This window comes from Heterocephalus glaber, unplaced genomic scaffold, assembly GCF_053883595.1.
Source record: "Heterocephalus glaber isolate CG9 unplaced genomic scaffold, H.glaber_assembly_v1.0 deba00001531, whole genome shotgun sequence".
Taxonomy (NCBI): Eukaryota; Metazoa; Chordata; class Mammalia; order Rodentia; family Bathyergidae; genus Heterocephalus; species Heterocephalus glaber.
Window position 1 is genome coordinate 19,140,702 of NW_028258329.1, and position 17,781 is coordinate 19,158,482.

The window sequence follows — 17,781 nt, forward strand, 5'->3', positions numbered from 1 at the left end:
GAGTGACAGGGCGCCGCACCAATCGCGGAGCTGCTCACCTCAAGGCTCGTTTTGAAATTCCGCGGGGCCCAACGGCTCGTGGAGCAGCCAAGTCGCGCAGGATAGTCGGCGTTTGCGGGTGGTGGCTGCGCTCGGACCCGCGTGGAGGAGCTCGGGGGGTTGACTCCCGGCTGACTGGCGCGTCCGCCATGAGGAGAAGGTGCGGGTCGGGGGGAGTTGAAGGGCCCCGGGAGGGAGCGGCGCCCATTGCAGGTGCGGGGTCCACGAGGCCTCTGTCGTAGGGGCCTAGGGTCTTACTGCAGCCCCCACCCAGGGAGGCCCGGGACACCGCGAGTTCCTTCGGAGGGACGTGGCCGGGACGGGGACGCCCATGCCCATCCCGGGGCTCAGGTGCAGCTTCTTGGCACCGAGGCGCCTGAGTCCGGTCTTCTCTGGTCACGGCTTCTCGCTTCCCTGCACCAAGCGGTGAAGTTTCAAGTCTGTCCTCGTTTCCCTTTGCTTCTGGCCCGCGGTGCTAACCTGTTCCAAAGAACTGGGAAGAGGGCTGGGTTTCCTACACGTTAAGAGACCCCGAGTATGGAAATCTCGCTTCCCTGGCGCTGCGAGGAGGGAGTGTCCGCCTGGAATCGGTCTCAGGGTGTGACTCGGCAAGAGGTTGAGTGCCCGTTTTCTCACTTCTAAAATAATGTCAGCGGGCCGCAGATTTAGCTTAGTGGTTCCGCCGCTTGCCTCGCAAGCACAAGGACACGAGTTCGACCCCTGGTACCAAAAATAATAGAGCTAAGCCTTGTATGTTGAAAGTTGTAGGGCTGGGGATTTAGCTCAGTGGTTCCATCGCCTGCCTCGCAAGCGCAAGGTCCTGAGTTCGATCCCCGGTACCAAAAAAAAAAAAAAAAGTTGTACAGATGTTTCTGAAACTGGTGGGTGAAGTGTTGTGACGACTCCGTATTGAACCATATTGAATATTTTGTAGTTACTGGTCAAACTGATTCCCCCAAGGCTTAGCTTAGTAAGATTCTTGGTTCCATGATTACTTTTTTTTTCCTTCAGGCAAGGGCTTGCTATGGACCCCAGGCTGGCTCCAAACTCGCAGTGCCCCAGAGTGCCGGGATTTACAGCCAAGCACCACTATCCCTGGCCCATGATTACTAATTCTGATCAGCCTTTTCGAAATGCTCACCTCAGTAGAAGGGGTACAAATCATTAGTGCCACTGTGGAAACCAACTCAGTACTGTGTAAGGTTATGGTACTGCAAGTAGTCTTATCTGAAGGGCATTCTGTTTAAAATACCGTGGGTTTAAACTAATGATGCATTCCAAAATCTAGTAAAATTATAAATGATATTTAAAGGAAACTCTTAAGAGTTCATTGTGAGTTGTTCAGTCATCTACTTTCAAAGCAAGTGATTGAAGGGAGTTATTCTGGAACTTTGGTTCCAGGCTGACAGATATGATTATGCTTTAAAGTAGCAATGGGATTACTAAAAACTTGAATACTCTGAATAGCTGAATTTCAGATATTTGTATTTAGAAAGGAGAAATAGGCCTCAGAAACATATAACGGTTGTCAGACTGGCCACTGAGGTGAAACTGGTTATGGATTCCTGAGACAGGTTCGGAGAGAGACTGAGAAAGCTCCTATAGAGCTGTGAGGGTGAAAATGGATCAGGGATCAGTTCAGGCTGCCTGAAGGTAGGAAATCATTAGAGGATTGTTTGAGATCCTTTTCTGTCCAGAGACTGGAAAAACTGGCTCTTTTTACAATGTTTATGTCCTTGCATAGAATTCTTGTTTGCATTCTCAGTTATTCACTGATGTATTCTAAGAAAAAAAATCTCAGATTTGCTCCTTAAAGAGAATTATTTGAAACCATTTAGCAAGGTAGTATATAACTGCACCACAATAATTATTATTAACAGGGTTGAGGATTTAGCTCAGTGGTTCCGGTGCCTGCCTCGCAAGTGCAAGGACCCAAGTTCGATCCCTGGTACCAAAAAATAATAATAGTTATTATTATTATTAACAATGCATACTCTAAATTATTAGATCATACAACTGTTTTCCTCCTCTGCCCTCTCCAACTTTTTTTAAAAGTCTTGCTATAGGGCCAGGGATTTAGCTCAGTGATTCCGTCGCCTTCTATGCAAGCGCAAAGACCCGAGTTCGATCCCCGGTACCAAAAAAAAAAAAGTCTTGCTATGTAGTTCGGGCTGGTCTCTAACATGCATCGATCTTTCTGCCTCAACCTTCCAAGTGCTGGGACTACAGGAGTATGCCACCACACCCAACTGTACAGTTTTTTAAAATTGTTAACATTCTTTCAAAAATATGTTTTTGTCTTTTTGTTTTTTGAGACAGGGTCTTCCTATGTAGTAGTTGAGGGTGGCCTTGAACTCACTCTGTATCCCAGGCTGGCCTGGAACTCAGGGCAATCCTCCTTCCTCAGTCTCAAGTGCTGGGATTACAAGTGTGCCCCACCATGCTCGGCTCAAAAACACTTCTTGAATGTTATATACAAAGTACAGTTCTAAGTGTTGAGGACACTGCAGCAAACAAAACATATTCTTGCCCTTGTAGAGTTTATATTCTAATAGTAGAAGCAATAAGGAAGTAAATGTTACATTAAATAATAGTGCTCTGGAGAGAAATCAAGCAGAGAAAAGGGAGAAGGATTACAGACAGTATGGGAAGGCTCAGTTGTAGTTTTAGAGACATTTTTATTTTAAATAAAAAGAGAAATAAAAGTAATTGTTTAATTTTTAAGTTTTTCAGTTAAGTCACAAATTCAGATTATGTGCTAAGTGTCTTTAATAATAGCTCCCAGATATATTCCACATACCTTATAAATCACCTACTTGAAGTGTACAATGATTTTAGAATATTCAAGAGTTGTGTAATTGTCACTGCAATCACTTTTAGAACATTTTCATCATCCCTCCAAAATCCCATTAGCAGTCAATCCTCTTTTTAGGCCCTTGGTCCACACTCACAACTATTGATTTACTTTTTGCTCATTCTGGACAATTATAAATTCTATAACTATAATCTATAATTATAAATTCCATAAATAGAATCTTAGCTGTGGTCCTTTGTGACTTGCTTCTTTGATTTAGCAATTTTTTGCCAAACAACTTTCTATTGTATTGATATACATTTTTATTTACCCTTTCATTAGTTGATGGCCATTTGTGGAGTTTTCCCTTTTTGGCTATTATAGATAGATAATCATGTTATAAGCATTCCTGTACAATTTTGATACGGTCAGATTTTCATTTCTCTGGGTGGAACTTTTGGGTGGCATAATAACTTATGTTTAACTGGAGAAGGAACTGTAGACTGTTTCTCAAATGGGCGGTGTCACCTTGCAGGCTCCCATGAGGGGTCCAGTCTCTCACCAATACTTTTCATCTGTCGTTTTGATTACAGCCATCCTCGTGGCTGTGAAGTAGCATCTCATTGTGGTTTTGATTTGCATTTCCCTGATGACTAATGTTGCTGAGAGACTTTTCATGTTTATTGGCCATTTATACATTTTTGGAGAAATGTCTGCTCAAATTCTTTGCTCATTGTATGGGATTTTTTTTCCTCCTCTCTCTCTTTTTTTTTTTTTTTTGGTACCAGGGGTAGAACTCAGGACCTTCTGCTTGAGAGGCAGGCAGCAGAACCACTGAGCTAAATCCCAGCCCTTTTCCCTCTCTTTTAATGTACTGGGCATTGAACCCAGGGCCTCTCACACATGCTGGGAAGAACTCTAAGAATCAGCTGTATCTTTAGCCCTTTTCATTTTATTTTGAAGGCTGGCCTTGAACTCCTAGTGTTCCTGCTTAAGCTTTCTGAGTAGCTGGGATTACAGGTGTGTAATTTTTTTCCTGAATTTTTTTTTCATTACTGGGTATTAAACCTACAGGCATGCTACCACTGAGCTATTCTCCTAGCCATTTTTTTTTTTTTTTTTTTTGGCACCGGGGATCGAACTTGGGACCTTGCGCTTGCAAGGCAGGCGCCGGAACCACTGAGCTAAATCCCTGGCCCTATTTTTTTTTTTTAAGACAGGGTCTCACTTAAGTTGTCCAGGCTGGCCTCAAACTTACAGTCCTCTGGCCTCAGTCTCCCTAGTAGATGACAGGTATGTGCCATTCTGCCCAGTTTAAAAGGTTTTTGTTTTGCAGTACTGGAGATTGACTTCAGGGCCTTTTCACTAGGCTACATACCCAGCTCCTTTTATTTTTTACTTTTGAGACAGGGTCTTACTAAATTTGCTAAATTGACCAGGCAGCACTAGAATTTGAGATCTTCCTGCCTTGGCCTCCCGGAATGCTGGGATTATAGGCTTGTACTACCACATCTAACTAAAAATTATTTGTAGAGAAATGTTAATATCGGGATTTTGATTTACTGTATATATCCTTTTGTTATCAAAGTGAAATGCAAAGGGGGTGTTTGGAGAAGCTCTTTAGTTGGACTTTAGTTCACTGAAATTAAATACATGTATTAATTACCTCTTTAAATTTTTATTTATTTTGCAGTATGGGGGATTGAACCCAGGGCCTTAACATTGACTTGTATTCCCAGCCTTTTTAATTTTTAAATTTTGACAAAGGATCTTGCTGAGTCACCCAGGCTGGACTCAGACTTGCAATTCTCATGCTTCAGCCTCTCACACTGCTGGGATTACAAGTATATGCCACCATGCCTGGCTCTGCCAAGTTTTTAAAACAGTTGTACCAGTTTCTATACATCATACCAGCAGTGTGTGAGAGTGCTGGCTTTTCTTTGTCTTTACCAATAATTGATGTTCTTTTAATTTTAGCTATTCTTTGTGTTACTAGTTTTGTTTTGTTTTGTTTTTTGGGTACTGGGGATCGAACTCAGGACCTTGTGCTTGCCAGGCAGGCAGCAGAACCACTGAGCTAAATCCCCAGCCCCTGTGTTACTAGTTTTAATTTAAGAAAAAGAACAAAGGGCTGGTGATGTGGCTTAGTGGTGCTGCACCTGCCTGGTAAGGACAAGGTCCTGAGTTCAATCCTTGGTGGTGGTGGGGGGAACAAAAATGGCAGGGTGTCATGGTCCAGGCCTGTAATCCTAGCACTTAGGAGGCTGAGGCAGGAGGATCCTGGTGAGTTTGAGGCACACCTGAGCTACATAGAGTTCAAAGCCAGCCTGAACTATATAGCGAGGCCCTGTTTCGAAAAACCAAAAAAAAGCTTTCAGACCCACCATCTGTGGTGGAACCGCCGCCAAGATGCAGATTTTCGTAAAAACCTTTATGGAGAAGACCATCACGCTCGAGGTTGAACCCTAGGACACAACAGAAAATGTAAAAGCCAAGATCCAGGATAAGGAAGGAATTCCTCTTGATCAGCAAAGGCTGATCTTTGCTGGTAAGCAACTGGAAGATGGACGTACTTTGTCTGATTACAACATTCAAAAGGAGTTCACCCTTCATCTTGTGTTGAGACTCCTCAGTGGTGCTAAGGAAGAAGTCTTACACCACCCCCAAGAAGAATAAGTATAAGAGAAAGAAGGTTAAGTTGGCTGTCTTGAAATACATACTGTAAGGTGAATGGAAATGGCAAAATTAGTCGTCTTCGTCAGGAGTGCCCTTCAGATGAATGTGGTGCTAGAGTTTTTATGGCAAATCACTTTGACAGACATTACTGTGGCAAGTGTCTGACTTACTGCTTCAACAAACCAGAAGACAAGTAATTATACATGAGTTAATAAAAGACTTCAGCTTAAAACAAAACAAAAAAAATTTGCTAGTGTGAAGTTCCTGTAAAACAGTTGGCAATTCATTACTTCTTTGTTTTTGTTTTGTTTTTCTGTACCAGGGATCGAACCCAGGACCTTGCGCTTGCGAGGCCAGCTAAATCCCTGCCCCAGTTTTTGAGACAGGGTCTCGCTATATAGTTCAGGTTGGACTTAAGCTCACTATGTAGCCCAGGCTGGCCTTGAACTCATGGCAATCCTCCTGCCTCAGCTGCTCGAGTTCTGGGATTACAAGCGTGTGCCACCATGCCCAGCATCACCAGCAAACTCTTGTGTTGGGAGTTATTTTACTGATGTTTTGTCTGGTTTTTCTTTAACAAAAGCATTTTAATTCTGTATTATACTGCCAATCTGTAGAATTACTGAGAAGGTCCAGATGCTGAGTGTTATCCAGAAGGCGTTTCCATGATGAAATGTGACACTGAATTTTGCTTTGCTAGTCTGGCATTTGGGGGGAAAGTGAAGGGGAGTAGTTAAAAGTGAATTAAGCTTACTGCTTGTTTTCCTTTTATTTTTTTAGCCTTAAGGCCACTAAGAAGCTAGTCTATTTAGTTCCTAAAAAATACTGTTTTACTTTTAGTCTTGAGGTAGTGATTGATGTAACAGGCAAAAGTTTTTTGCTTTTTAAAAAGCGAGGTGCTGGCAGAGGAGTCCATAGTATGTCTCCAGAAAGCTCTAAATCACCTTCGGGAAATATGGGAATTAATTGGGATCCCAGAGGACCAGCGCTTACAGAGAACCGAGGTTGTAAAGAAACACATCAAGGTGAGTTGAGCAGTTCTATTATCTGCAGGGGGGCTGGGTAGGGGGTGCTAGTGTCTCTCTTGAGATAGCTGGCAGAAGTGACAATGGTCACTCACACTAGGACAGCACACGCTCTTGTTTTTAAGTCCATTCTTGAAATTTGGAATTGTGAGGGTTTTGTAAATGTTAAATGAAGTTGTATAAATTTATGGGATATATAGCTACACTCCCATTCATCAGTTAGAAATAGATTATGGATTACTAAAGTGATTTTTATTGATAAGGTGACGTTCTTAGTATTATTAGGATAATATTTTTTTATTATTATTATTATTTTTTGGTACTCGGGATCGAACTTGGGTCCTTGCGCTTGCACAGCAGGCAGCGAAACCACTGAGCTAAATCCCCAGCCCCCACAGGATAATATTTTGATATAAGCTACACATACCACCCTGTAGCTCAAGGGGCTGGGGATTTAGCTCAGTGGTTCCACTGCCTGCCTCACAAGCACAAGGATCTGAGTTCGATCCCCAGCCCCCACCCCCAAAAAAGAAATTACCACCCTGTAGCTAATGCAAAGCAAGCTTCATGCACTTCATGCAGTAGTGCCCTGGTACCTAGAGTAGTCAAATTCAAAGAGACAGGAAGTAGAATGGTGGTTGCCATTTTTCCCTTCATGGCCCAAAGTTATAGATTGTTTTCTGTCCTGTAGGATCTCCTGGATATGATGATTGCTGAAGAGGAGAGCCTGAAGGAAAGGCTTATCAAAAGCATATCCATCTGCCAAAAAGAGCTGAACACCCTGTGCAGTGAGTTACATGTCGAGCCATTTCAGGTGCGCCTTCCAGACCTGGGTGGTCTGGCTTGGGTCTGAGACAGGAAGAAGCATTGGCTTGAGACTGCACATAGGTGGCTTCCTGGGCCAGGGATTTAGCTCAGTGGTTCCGCCGCCTGCCTCGAAAGTGCAAGATCCTGAGTTCGATTCCCAGTACCAAAAAACAAAAAAAAAATAGAAGGCTTCCCGGTAGGGGGTGTTAGATGTGAGAAATGGAGAATTTCTGCCTGCTTAATTCTGACAAAGTAATTTTCATGTACACAGAGAGTTGCCCTGTCGAGGGGTGAAGCAGCAGATAGGTGATGAAAACCAAGCTGCTTCTTGCATTATTATTATTTTTTAAATAAACTCTTAAGTAAAGATAGGCACAGATCGCACTGCTGTTTCTCTGAAAGAAAATGAAAAGTGGGTACTTAGGAAACAAAAGTAACTAGTGATACAAGGGAAGGTTTCAAAGAAAGCCCAACTTTCATTACCCAGAAGCTGCATGCCACCGAAGCAACTAAAATAATTAATTAATTAATTGATTGATTACTTTTTTGGTACCGGGGATTGAACTCTGGACCTTGTGCTTGTGAGGCAGGCAGTGGAACCACTGAGGTAAATCCCCGGCCCTAAAATAGTTACTTTATAAGACATGTCTCACAAGCTGAGTGTCAGGAGAACACAGTCCAATTCAGAGAAGGTTGGGATTAGCTGTAGATAGCTGAGGGATTGCTGTCCAACACAAGTTAACAGTGCCCTGGTACCTAGGGTAGTCAAATTTAAAGAGACAAAAAATAGAATGGCTGGGAGTAGGGGAAAATTGGAACTTATTGTTAAATAAATGCAGAGTTTATAAGATGAAATGAGTTCTGGAGAAGGATGGTGATTCTTGCACAACATGAGATACAGAAGTTCCTCAACTTACAGTAGGGTGAGATCCCGATGAAACCATTTTAAGTACACAAAAATATATGTAGTACACCTTACCTACTCAACATCCTAGCTTAGTCTTCGCTTTCCTTACTTGTGTTGGAAACAGCATTAGTATGGGTACTCGAAATAGATTCCACTGAATACTTATTGGTTGTATACTGCTGTAAAGCCAAAAATCAGTAAGTTGAAGTCATTGCTAAGTTGGGGACCATCTGTACTTAAATACCACTGAACTATATACTTTAAAATAGTTTGGATGATAAAGTTTGTCATGTTATTTTACTGCAATTAAAAAAAAGAGGGCTGGGGATGTAGCTCAGCGGTATAGCACCTGCCTGACAAGTGAGGTGTCCTGAGTTCAATCCCCAGTACCAAAAAAAAAGTTAGAAAAAGCACCCTAGTATTTAGTATTCATCTTTTCTTATTAGGGACCATATTCTGTTGACCATGATTTGACTTGTAAAGTTAACTGAAAGTCTGTTGTCCTAGTTTCCTCCCATTTTCCTTTTCATCACTTGGAACACTGTAGCAATGGTCAGTGGTACGTTGTCTTATGCAGGAAGAAGGAGAAACAACTATCCTGCAACTAGAAAAAGATTTGCGCACTCAGGTGGAATTAATGCGAAAACAAAAAAAGGAGAGAAAACAGGAACTGAAGCTACTTCAAGAACAAGATCGAGAACTTTGTGAAGTTCTTTGCATGCCCCATTACGACATTGACAGCACCTGTGTTCCCAGCTTAGACGAGTTAAATCAGTTCAGACAACACTTGGCAACTCTGAGGGAAAAAAAGGTATGCTGTCTGCATTCGTACTTCCTAAGAGTTCATTTGACCTTCTCCTAGGTACCTTTTTTTTTGGTACCGGGGATTGAACTCAGGACCTCCGCCTTCCCTACGTATCTTATAATAGTTTTGGGTTTTTTTATAGGCATCTAGGCGTGAGGAGTTTGTCAACTTAAAAAGACAGATCATACTATGTATGGAAGAATTAGATCACACTCCAGACACAAGCTTTGAAAGAGATGTGGTGTGTGAAGATGAAGATGCTTTTTGTTTGTCTTTGGAGAATATTACAACACTACAAAAGTTGCTACGGCAGGTAATGCCTTCTCAAATTACAGCCTGGGATCTCAACAGAATACACTATTTTGAAAAACTGACAAGTTTTTCTTCAGTCTTAAGGAGCCAGTGTAAGTTAAGAGGATGAAAGTGAGCTGGGCATGGTGGTGCACGCCTGTAATCCCAGCACTTGAGAGGCTGAGGCAGGAGGATTGCCATGAGTTCGAGGCCAGCCTGGGCTACATAGTGAGTTCAAGTCCAGCCTGAACTACATAGCGAGACCTTGTCTCAAAAAACAACAAAAAAAGAGAATGAGGGTGAAGTCCAATGTCTCGAGAAACCAAAAAAAGCATGAGGAAAGATATATGATGTACAACTTTTTTTTTTTCTGGTGCCAGGGAAGTGAACCCAGGGTCTTAAACCCAGTGTCTCATGGATACAAGGCAAGTGCTCTGCCACTAAGCTGAATTCCCAATCCTGCTTCCTTTTTTTAAAAAAAATAAACTGTTGGGCCGGGGATTTAGCTCAATGGTTCCGCCACCTGCTTCGCAAGCACAAGGTCCCGAGTTCGATCCCCGGTACCAAAAAAAAACAAACAAAAAAACTATTATGTAAATAAGAAAATTAAAATTTAATATTCTAAGAAAAGGAAACAAATATAAATGAAATAAGATTAGCCATTTAAATTAGCTTAGTGTTTAATTGAAAAGCTATTTCAATTCAAAATTTGAATCCAGTTCCTGAGATCTGAAATCCATAATGATAGCCTTACAACTTGTGTTTAGAAGGCACGAAAAGACACCTCTTGGAAATCTTTTCTGAAAGTGCTCCTTCTCCATGTGGATCCAAACATTTCTCGATGGGTGGCCAGAGGGCCAGCCTTTTTTATGCTGTTTTGCTATAATCGCTGCCTTTCCTTCTACAGCTGGAAATTCAAAAATCACAAAATGAAGCAGTGTGTGAGGGCCTGCGTGCTCAGATCCGAGAGCTCTGGGACAGGCTGCAAATACCTGAAGAAGAGAGAGAAGCTGTGGCCCTGAATATGACTGGGTCAAATGCCAAAGTCAGGACAGCGGTAAGAAACCCAGTGGGTGCTGAGTCAGCAATCTTGTACAAGTATTTCTGGGTCCAATCTGATGTCCTTAGCAGCTTCTTCCGTGGGCCTGTCTATTCTTTTTTTTTTTTTGGTACCGGGGATCGAACTCAGGTCCTTGCGCTTGTGCAGCAGGTGGCAAAACCACTGAGCTAAATCCCTGGCCCGGGCCTGTCTATTCTTAAAGGCAAGCATTAGAGCCTGATGTGGTGAAACCTGTAATTCCAACACTCTGGGAGGCTGAGGTAGGAGAATTGTAAGCTTAAGCCCAGCCTGGCCAACTTACCCACTTAGTCAAACTCTGTCTCAAAATGGGGGAAGGGACTGGGGACGTAGCTCAGTGGAAATGCCCTGAGTTCAATCTCCATTACCACCAAAAAGAAAAAAAACCCACCAGAGTCAGGTATGGTGCCTCATGTCTATAATCCCAGCTGCTTGGGAGGCTGAGACAGGAGGATCGTAAGTTTGAGCCCAGCCTGGGCAACTCAGTGACTTTAAGAGACTCTGCCTCAAAATAAAAAATAAAAAGAGTAGAGGGGTTGAAGGGGAGGGGAGGGGGATGGGGAAAAAAAATAAGAACCAAGATATATCATGTAAAGGTGACATGGAATTTTTGAAAATAGTCAACAAAATAAAGTGTAGCCAAAGGTAACAACAACAACAAAAATATAAAAAGTGTTTTCTTATGGGAGTGAATGACTGACAAAGTACCTAAGAGATCACCAACATTCTTCACTATAGTGGGGGAAAAGGTAATATTCAGACACTAAAACTAGGAATTTCCAATGATGAATGTCATCATACACCTAAAAGGTGTACCTAAAAGGTACCAATAAACTTAATGGAACAAAATAAAAAATAAAAAAGCTGAGCATAGTGGCACATGCCTGTAATCCCAACATTAGGGAGGCTGAGGCGGGAAGATTGCTGCAAGTTCGAAGCCAGCCTGGGCTACCTGTACTATAGAGTGAGACCTTGTCTCAAAAAAAAAAAAAAAAGGTATCATAACCACTCTAAATGTCTTTTTCTTTTAGCTACAATTAGAAGCAGATCGACTGGAAGAATTGAAAATGCAAAACATGAAGAAAGTAATTGAGGCAATTCGAGTGGAGCTGGCTCAGTACTGGGACCGATGTTTTTATAGCCAGGAGCAGAGAGAAGCTTTTGCTCCCTACTATGCTGGTTAGTACAGAAGTGATGGTCTTTATATGGCCTACTCACTGGTGTTTTGTAAGCCCAGGGACTCAGTAGGGAGTTCTGTATTTCCTCTTATGAATAAATTCAGCCAACGAAGCCACCCTTAACCATATTATCTCAGTTCTTCTCCATGTCAAGAGATGAGGACCCTAAGGCAAATAAATGTTGAGCAGCTTAATCCTGAGGCACATACAAGAAAGTGCCTGAGCCAGCCCACTGGAATTCTAGGCCAGCCTGAACATAAAGATAAAACTGTTCTAACTAAAGTCAATGAACATTTTTAGACATTTTCCATGACTCAACCTCTGTTGGCTGGGAAAAGCTAAAAGGAAGGATATGAAAGAAACCTAAGTTGAGGCAAGAGAAGCACAGATCTTGGAGAACATTATTTTAATCTAAGCCCTAGTCCCTTAGTACCCCTGGGCTGATCTTGACAAGCCTGGCTTTTATTTTTCATTAGCCACAATGTATAGAAATTCCTATATCACTTTATTACAAGGCAGAACAATCTTAATCTCCATTTTAGGGGGGGTGGAGTCTTACTAAATTGGGATACTAAATACTAGAGGATGTTTTCTGGAACTACTGGGCCTGTATGTTACAGAGGACTACACAGAAAGCCTGCTGCAGCTGCATGATGCCGAGATTGTGCAGTTAAAAAACTACTATGAAGTTCACAAGGAACTCTTTGAAGGTGTCCAGAAGTGGGAAGAGAACTGGAGGCTTTTCTTAGAATTTGAGGTACTGCCCTAGTGTTTGTCTGTTTTCTCTAGAGTAAAATGAAATGTTAAGAAACCATGCCCTGTAGGGCCAGGGATTTAGCTCAGTGGCACTGTGCCTGCCTCACAGGCTCAAGGTCCTGAGTTTGATTCCCAGTACCACACACACACACAAAAGAAACCATGCCCTGTGTAGTTAGAGGGGCTCTTTTTGTTCTTTGCCAGGCATCTACTACCCTGTCTCTGTCCTTTTAAGTCTGAATTGCTGCTAACCCTCTGTACTTGTTAAGCCTGTGTGCAGGGGCATGTAAGAGAAAACCGCAAATGAATAGCTGTCAGTTGTTGCAGGTAAGTGCCAAGGCAAGCAGGCTCTGCATTTCAGCAGTGACCAGGGCCCAGGCTTCTTTAGCTTGGGGCTTCTCCACCAATGAGGGGGCCCTTCCTCCTCAGGGCCATGGGGCTGCTAGAGCTCTGACACAAATGCAGCCCCATTTCGGGCAGTGTGATGGAGGAAAGAACAAGGAAGGCATTGCCCTCCATCCTCTGTAAGGGTTCTTCCCAACCTCTCTTTACAGCACTTGGCTAGGAGAGTTGCAGTCCCCAATGTGGATCTGTTACTAAGGAAGGCGAAAAGAATGGATGTCAGGGCAGGCACCCAGCATTCTCTATCATTACAGCTTTTGCTTTTTTTTCTACAAAATTGGCTGGTTATGGGGTGCATTTGTATACTCTCAATTCCTTTTCTTCTGATATACTTGGCACAGACAGCATTTTAGAGCCCAGGGACAGGACTAGGTTGAGTCAAGCGAGGCATCTAGGGCCCAAAGTTTTAAGAAGACCTCATTCTCAGGTTCATGCTAGAAGGGGATTTTAGAAAATCTTTAGTTCCTTCAAGTTTACTGGCAGAAAACTAGGTCTCAGGTGGAGAGAACAGAGTGAGGTCTTACAGCTGTTCTGGTTGAAAGCAAGGAGGAAGACACATGGACAAAGGGCTAAAGCAGCAATCTTGTTGACGTGCCCACATTTAAGAAAAACATAAATGGATTCTTTTCCCTTCTAGTTATTGTTTATAGACTGTATCTAATCAAGCATTCTGTGATAGAAAACATTGTTTTCACATTTAGCCTCCAAATTGCCAAGAATGGTTCTATTTGCTTCTGTTTCCAGATAGTGGACTTCACTTAAAATGACAAGTTATATACTTATTACTGTATGTACAGGGCCGGGGATTTAGCTCAGTGGTTCTGGCGCCTGCCTCACAAGTGCAAGGACCCGAGTTCGATCCCCAGTACCAAAAAAGAAAATACTGTATGTACATTATAAAAGATTAGAAAAAAGATAGTTAAAAAGAATGAGAAGCTGTGTATATGCATGTATTTATGTGCAGGCCTGGGGATCAAACCCAGGGCCTTGCAAATGTTAAGAGCTCTACCATTGAGCTGCACCCTCTACCTCTCATTTTACATTTTTTATTTTGGGAGGATTTAATGAAACCCTTATTTCTAACCCTCCTGACCATGCATCTCAGCTGCATCTTATAACAATGTGCCATTAGTAAGTGGACACGGGCCGGGGATTTAGCTCAGTGGTTCCACCACCTGCCTCACAAGCAGAAGGACCTGAGTTCAATCCCCTGTACCAAAAAAGAAATTTCATCATAGTAAGTGGACAAGTAGAGGCACCACACCAAACCCTCTGAATGTAGACCTCCATCCCCTCCATACACCTCATGTCCATAGTGATGTGTCATCATCTGACACACAAGTCGAGGAAGGGAGCTGATGACACTGTTACTTCATGCTGTTCTTTAGATGAAGAGGAAGTGGTAACTTTCTTGCACGTGCCTGGCAGTGCCCATGGCTCTGAAGGGCACCGTTCCTCATCACTCAGAGTGGATAGGAATGCAAAGCTCTTAAAGAAATTTTTTTTGTGTGTTTGTGGTACTGGGGATCGAACTCAGGACCTTGCACTTATGAGGCAGGTGCAGTGCCACTGAGCTAAATCCCTGCCCCCTTAAAGGAATTTTAATAATATGTATCATGAGAATGAGAAATCTTAGCAGAAGTAATTAGTCTGATTATCCTAGTCAGAAATAAATGAAGTAAAATGAAGGGCTGGTGATTTAGCTCAGTGGTTTTGCTGCCTGCTGCGCAAGCACAAGGACCCGAGTTCGATCCCCGGTACCGAAAAAAAAAAAAAAAAAAAAAATGAAGTAAAACGTATTTTTCAGAGAAAAGCTTCAGACCCAAGTCGATTTACAAACCGGGGAGGAAATCTTCTAAAGGAAGAAAAGCAACGAGCAAAACTTCAGAAAACACTCCCTAAGGTAATATTGTTGCTAAGATTTTTTGATGCTTACCTCCAAGATACCTCATTTTATCTTTGAGAGCATGTTTGGAGGTTCTACTAGGGGAGTGCAACTACTTGTATACCCGTGACCGAGGAAGTGGTCCTCCTCTATCTAGGGGGGTTGTCCTCTTTGATTGAGCATACAGCTTTGGGAGGGATGCACATGGAGCAGTGAGGGAGGAAGGGAACACTGCCTAGCCAGCCAGATCAGCCAAATCAACCCTGGTGATCAATGGAGTGACAGATGTCACAGCCAGATCGCCCCCACATCCTCACTTTATTTTTGTGGCCTGGGGATTGAACCCAGGACTTTCACACTGGGCATGAGACAGGTCTCACTAAATCATGGAGTTGGGCTCAAACCTGGGCTCCTCCTGCTTCAGCCTCCCAGAGTGCTAGGATTATAGCACATACTACGACACCTGGTAGATTTCACTTTCTGTGTGTCCTTTGCTATGTATTATTTTGCCCCCAAACTCTTTTCTTTCAAAGATTTTAAGAATATATTGAGCCTTCCATGTAAACAACTGATTATCAAGGTATGTCAGTTTTCTAGGGCTACTGTATTACCACAGACTAGGCATCATAAAGAACAGAAATGTGGGTCAGGGATTTAGCTCAGTGGTTTTGCCACCTGCTGTTCAGGGGCGAGGGCCCAAGTTCGATTCCCCGGTACCAAAAAAAAAAAACAGAAATGTATTTTCTTAAAACTATGGAAGCTAGAAGTCTGAGTCCAAGGTGTCACTGACAGTTGAGTTCCTGAGAACTTTCTGCTGGGCTGGCTTGCAGATATCTGCCCTCCCTTCCCCGTGTCTTTTTTTTTTTTTGGTACTGGGGATCAAACTCAGGTCCTTGCGCCTGCAAAGCAGGCAGCGGAAACACTGAGCTAAATCCTGGCCCTCACACTGTTTGTCCTAAGCACCACCAGTCTCGCTGGTGACTTCAGCTACCTTTGTAAAGACCCTCTCAATACAGTTACATTTGGAGGCACTGGGAGTTAGGATGTTAACATGAATTTTGGGGCAGTAATTCAGCATGTAATATAGTACAAGGTTTTGTGAAAGTGCCATATGTAGGGTTTATTACTATTTCCTTTTATTGTTTTGTTTTGAGACAGGGTATTGCTGTGTAGTCTAGGTTGGCTTGAACTCATTATATAGCCCAGGCTTGCCTTGAACTCATGGCAGTTATCCTGCCTCAGGCTCTCCAGTGCTGAGATTATAGGTGTGCACCACTATACCCAGCCTATTTCCTTTTTCAGTAAGTGATGGTCACCATTTTATTGGGTTGTATCAGATACTATTTCAAAGTGTTTTCACTTGTTCAAATTATTATCACGTATTCCTATGTTATTTCCATTTTTACGGATAAGGAAACTGAGGTACTGAAAAGTAACTTGCCTATCTTTTCACAGCTAATGAGTAGTAGATTTTATTTGATTTTCAAGACAGGGTCTCCTTATGTAGTTCAGGTTGGTCTTGAACCCATTATGTAGCCCAGGCTGGCCTTGTACTCATGGTGATCCTCCTCCCTCAGCCTCCCAAGTGCTCGGATTACAGGTGTGCACCACCACACCCGACAAAATGGTAGATTTTAGATTGAAACCCAGGTAGTCTGAATCCATAGTCCTACTTGTAGTATACTGTTTAGTTAATATTACCAATCTTGGCAATGTTGCCTCCAGCTTTAGGCATCAGACCCTCAGTATCCAGACTCCAGCTTCTTGCTTTTTTCCATCTTTGCATAGGTTGTGAATGAACCATCCTTAGGCTTTGATTTCTGGTTATTCTGACCTGTGTGGGTCCAGCTACCTGAAGTTAGACTAATAATACTCTGGGGAGGGGAGAGTTGCTCTTTTTGTTTTTTGGGTTTATTTGTTCTGAAATGGTTTCACTATGTAGCCCAGGCTAGGCTCGAACTCGAAGTCCTCTTGCCCCAGGCTCCTAGTACTGTAATTGTAGGTACCTGGTGGTGGACTCACTCTAGGATGATTGTTTCCTTTGGGCTTCACACCAAAGACTTGAAGAATCAACATGGCATTGTTTCTGGTCTCAGCTGGAAGAGGAGTTGAAGACACAGATTGAAATGTGGGAACAGGAGCAATCAATGGCATTTCTAGTGAATGGGCAGAAATTCATGGAGTATGTGATGGAACAATGGGAGGCACACAGACTGGAGAAAGAGAGAGCCAAGCAGGAAAGGGTAAGTGTGTGTGAAAACTGGGAGTGTGAACACCCTTGCATCTGCCAGGGTCAGGGTGGATTTAAGACTAAGCAGCCTGCAGGAGTTCCTTTTATCTCGGGCTTCAGAGGTTTGGCACTGAGTGTCAGCTCCTGTTCCCGTTCCAGACCTGTTCTGCTGGGACTCATTACTGTTGCTTCTTTTACCCAGCAATTGAAGAACAAGAAGCAGACAGAGACAGAGATACTGTATGGCAGTGCTCCCCGGACGCCCAGCAAGCGGCGAGTTCTGGCTCCCAGCACTCCCGGCAAAGTACGCAAGGTAAACACGACACTTGTTCGGAGCTGCTCATGAAGGAGGGGAGGACAGGGCTCTTTGCCCACTCTTGCCCTCTGGCCTGCTGAGGTTCTATTCCAGGCTGGGTTCATCTGAGTGAGTGGAAGGCTGAAGTCTAACTCTGAGCAGTGGCTCACAGTGACAGTTGGGGAGGGGCCAGCTTTCACCAGGTGTTTAGTCCTTGCACTAAACTCCTAGGGCCAATAACTGTTGATATTCTGTGATGAAACTTTCACAGGTTCATCATCCTGTAGTTCCAACAGGTGACCGTGGTACTAGGTAAAAGACAACGTTCATGTTTAATAAATGGAAAAATTTTAGAGGAATATTTAATACTTAAGTCCGGGCTGTACTAATCAGTCTGTGATAACAATGTGGCCGACAGTTCTTGGCTGACACTGACTCAGTGTTAGGGTGGCTCTGGTTCTTGTCAGCACACAAAACTTTCAGACTTTAAGTTTTGCCCACCTGGAGTGCTGGGATCACAGGTGTGCGTCACTGTGCCCAGTTAAGTTTTGGTATGTGTCCACCATGGAACCATCACCAGGATCAAAACACTGTAATGGACATATTCATGGGC

At 43.1% G+C, this 17,781-nt stretch overlaps 2 protein-coding genes and 1 pseudogene across 9 annotated transcripts in view; 2 read left to right on the forward strand and 1 right to left on the reverse strand.

The window, feature by feature from the left end:
* Nucleotides 1-17,781, forward strand: part of Prc1 (protein regulator of cytokinesis 1) — a 22,206-nt gene continuing 4,425 nt past the window's right edge. For 5 of the 8 annotated variants that reach the window (XM_021264825.2, XM_021264827.2, XM_004852796.4 and 2 more), the window contains exons 1-11: nt 14-199; nt 6,402-6,534; nt 7,226-7,348; nt 8,826-9,059; nt 9,196-9,366; nt 10,252-10,401; nt 11,454-11,601; nt 12,221-12,357; nt 14,566-14,661; nt 16,740-16,886; nt 17,076-17,186. In XM_021264825.2, the coding sequence (XP_021120484.2) occupies nt 189-199; nt 6,402-6,534; nt 7,226-7,348; nt 8,826-9,059; nt 9,196-9,366; nt 10,252-10,401; nt 11,454-11,601; nt 12,221-12,357; nt 14,566-14,661; nt 16,740-16,886; nt 17,076-17,186 (1,461 nt within the window). In that variant the 5' untranslated portion in view covers nt 14-188. Of the gene's footprint in view, nt 200-6,401; nt 6,535-7,225; nt 7,349-8,825; nt 9,060-9,195; nt 9,367-10,251; nt 10,402-11,453; nt 11,602-12,220; nt 12,358-14,565; nt 14,662-16,739; nt 16,887-17,075; nt 17,187-17,781 lie in introns of all 8 variants that reach the window. The other 3 variants (XM_004852795.4, XM_021264824.2, XM_087188409.1) reach the window with 3 other exon arrangements.
* On the forward strand, nt 206-5,901 carry LOC147824887 (ubiquitin-ribosomal protein eS31 fusion protein pseudogene; annotated as a pseudogene).
* Nucleotides 17,186-17,781, reverse strand: part of Rccd1 (RCC1 domain containing 1) — a 16,105-nt gene continuing 15,509 nt past the window's right edge. The window contains exon 8 of the mRNA XM_021264830.2: nt 17,186-17,476. Coding sequence (XP_021120489.1) covers nt 17,445-17,476 — 32 coding nt within the window. The 3' untranslated portion in view covers nt 17,186-17,444. The remainder of the gene's footprint in view (nt 17,477-17,781) is intronic.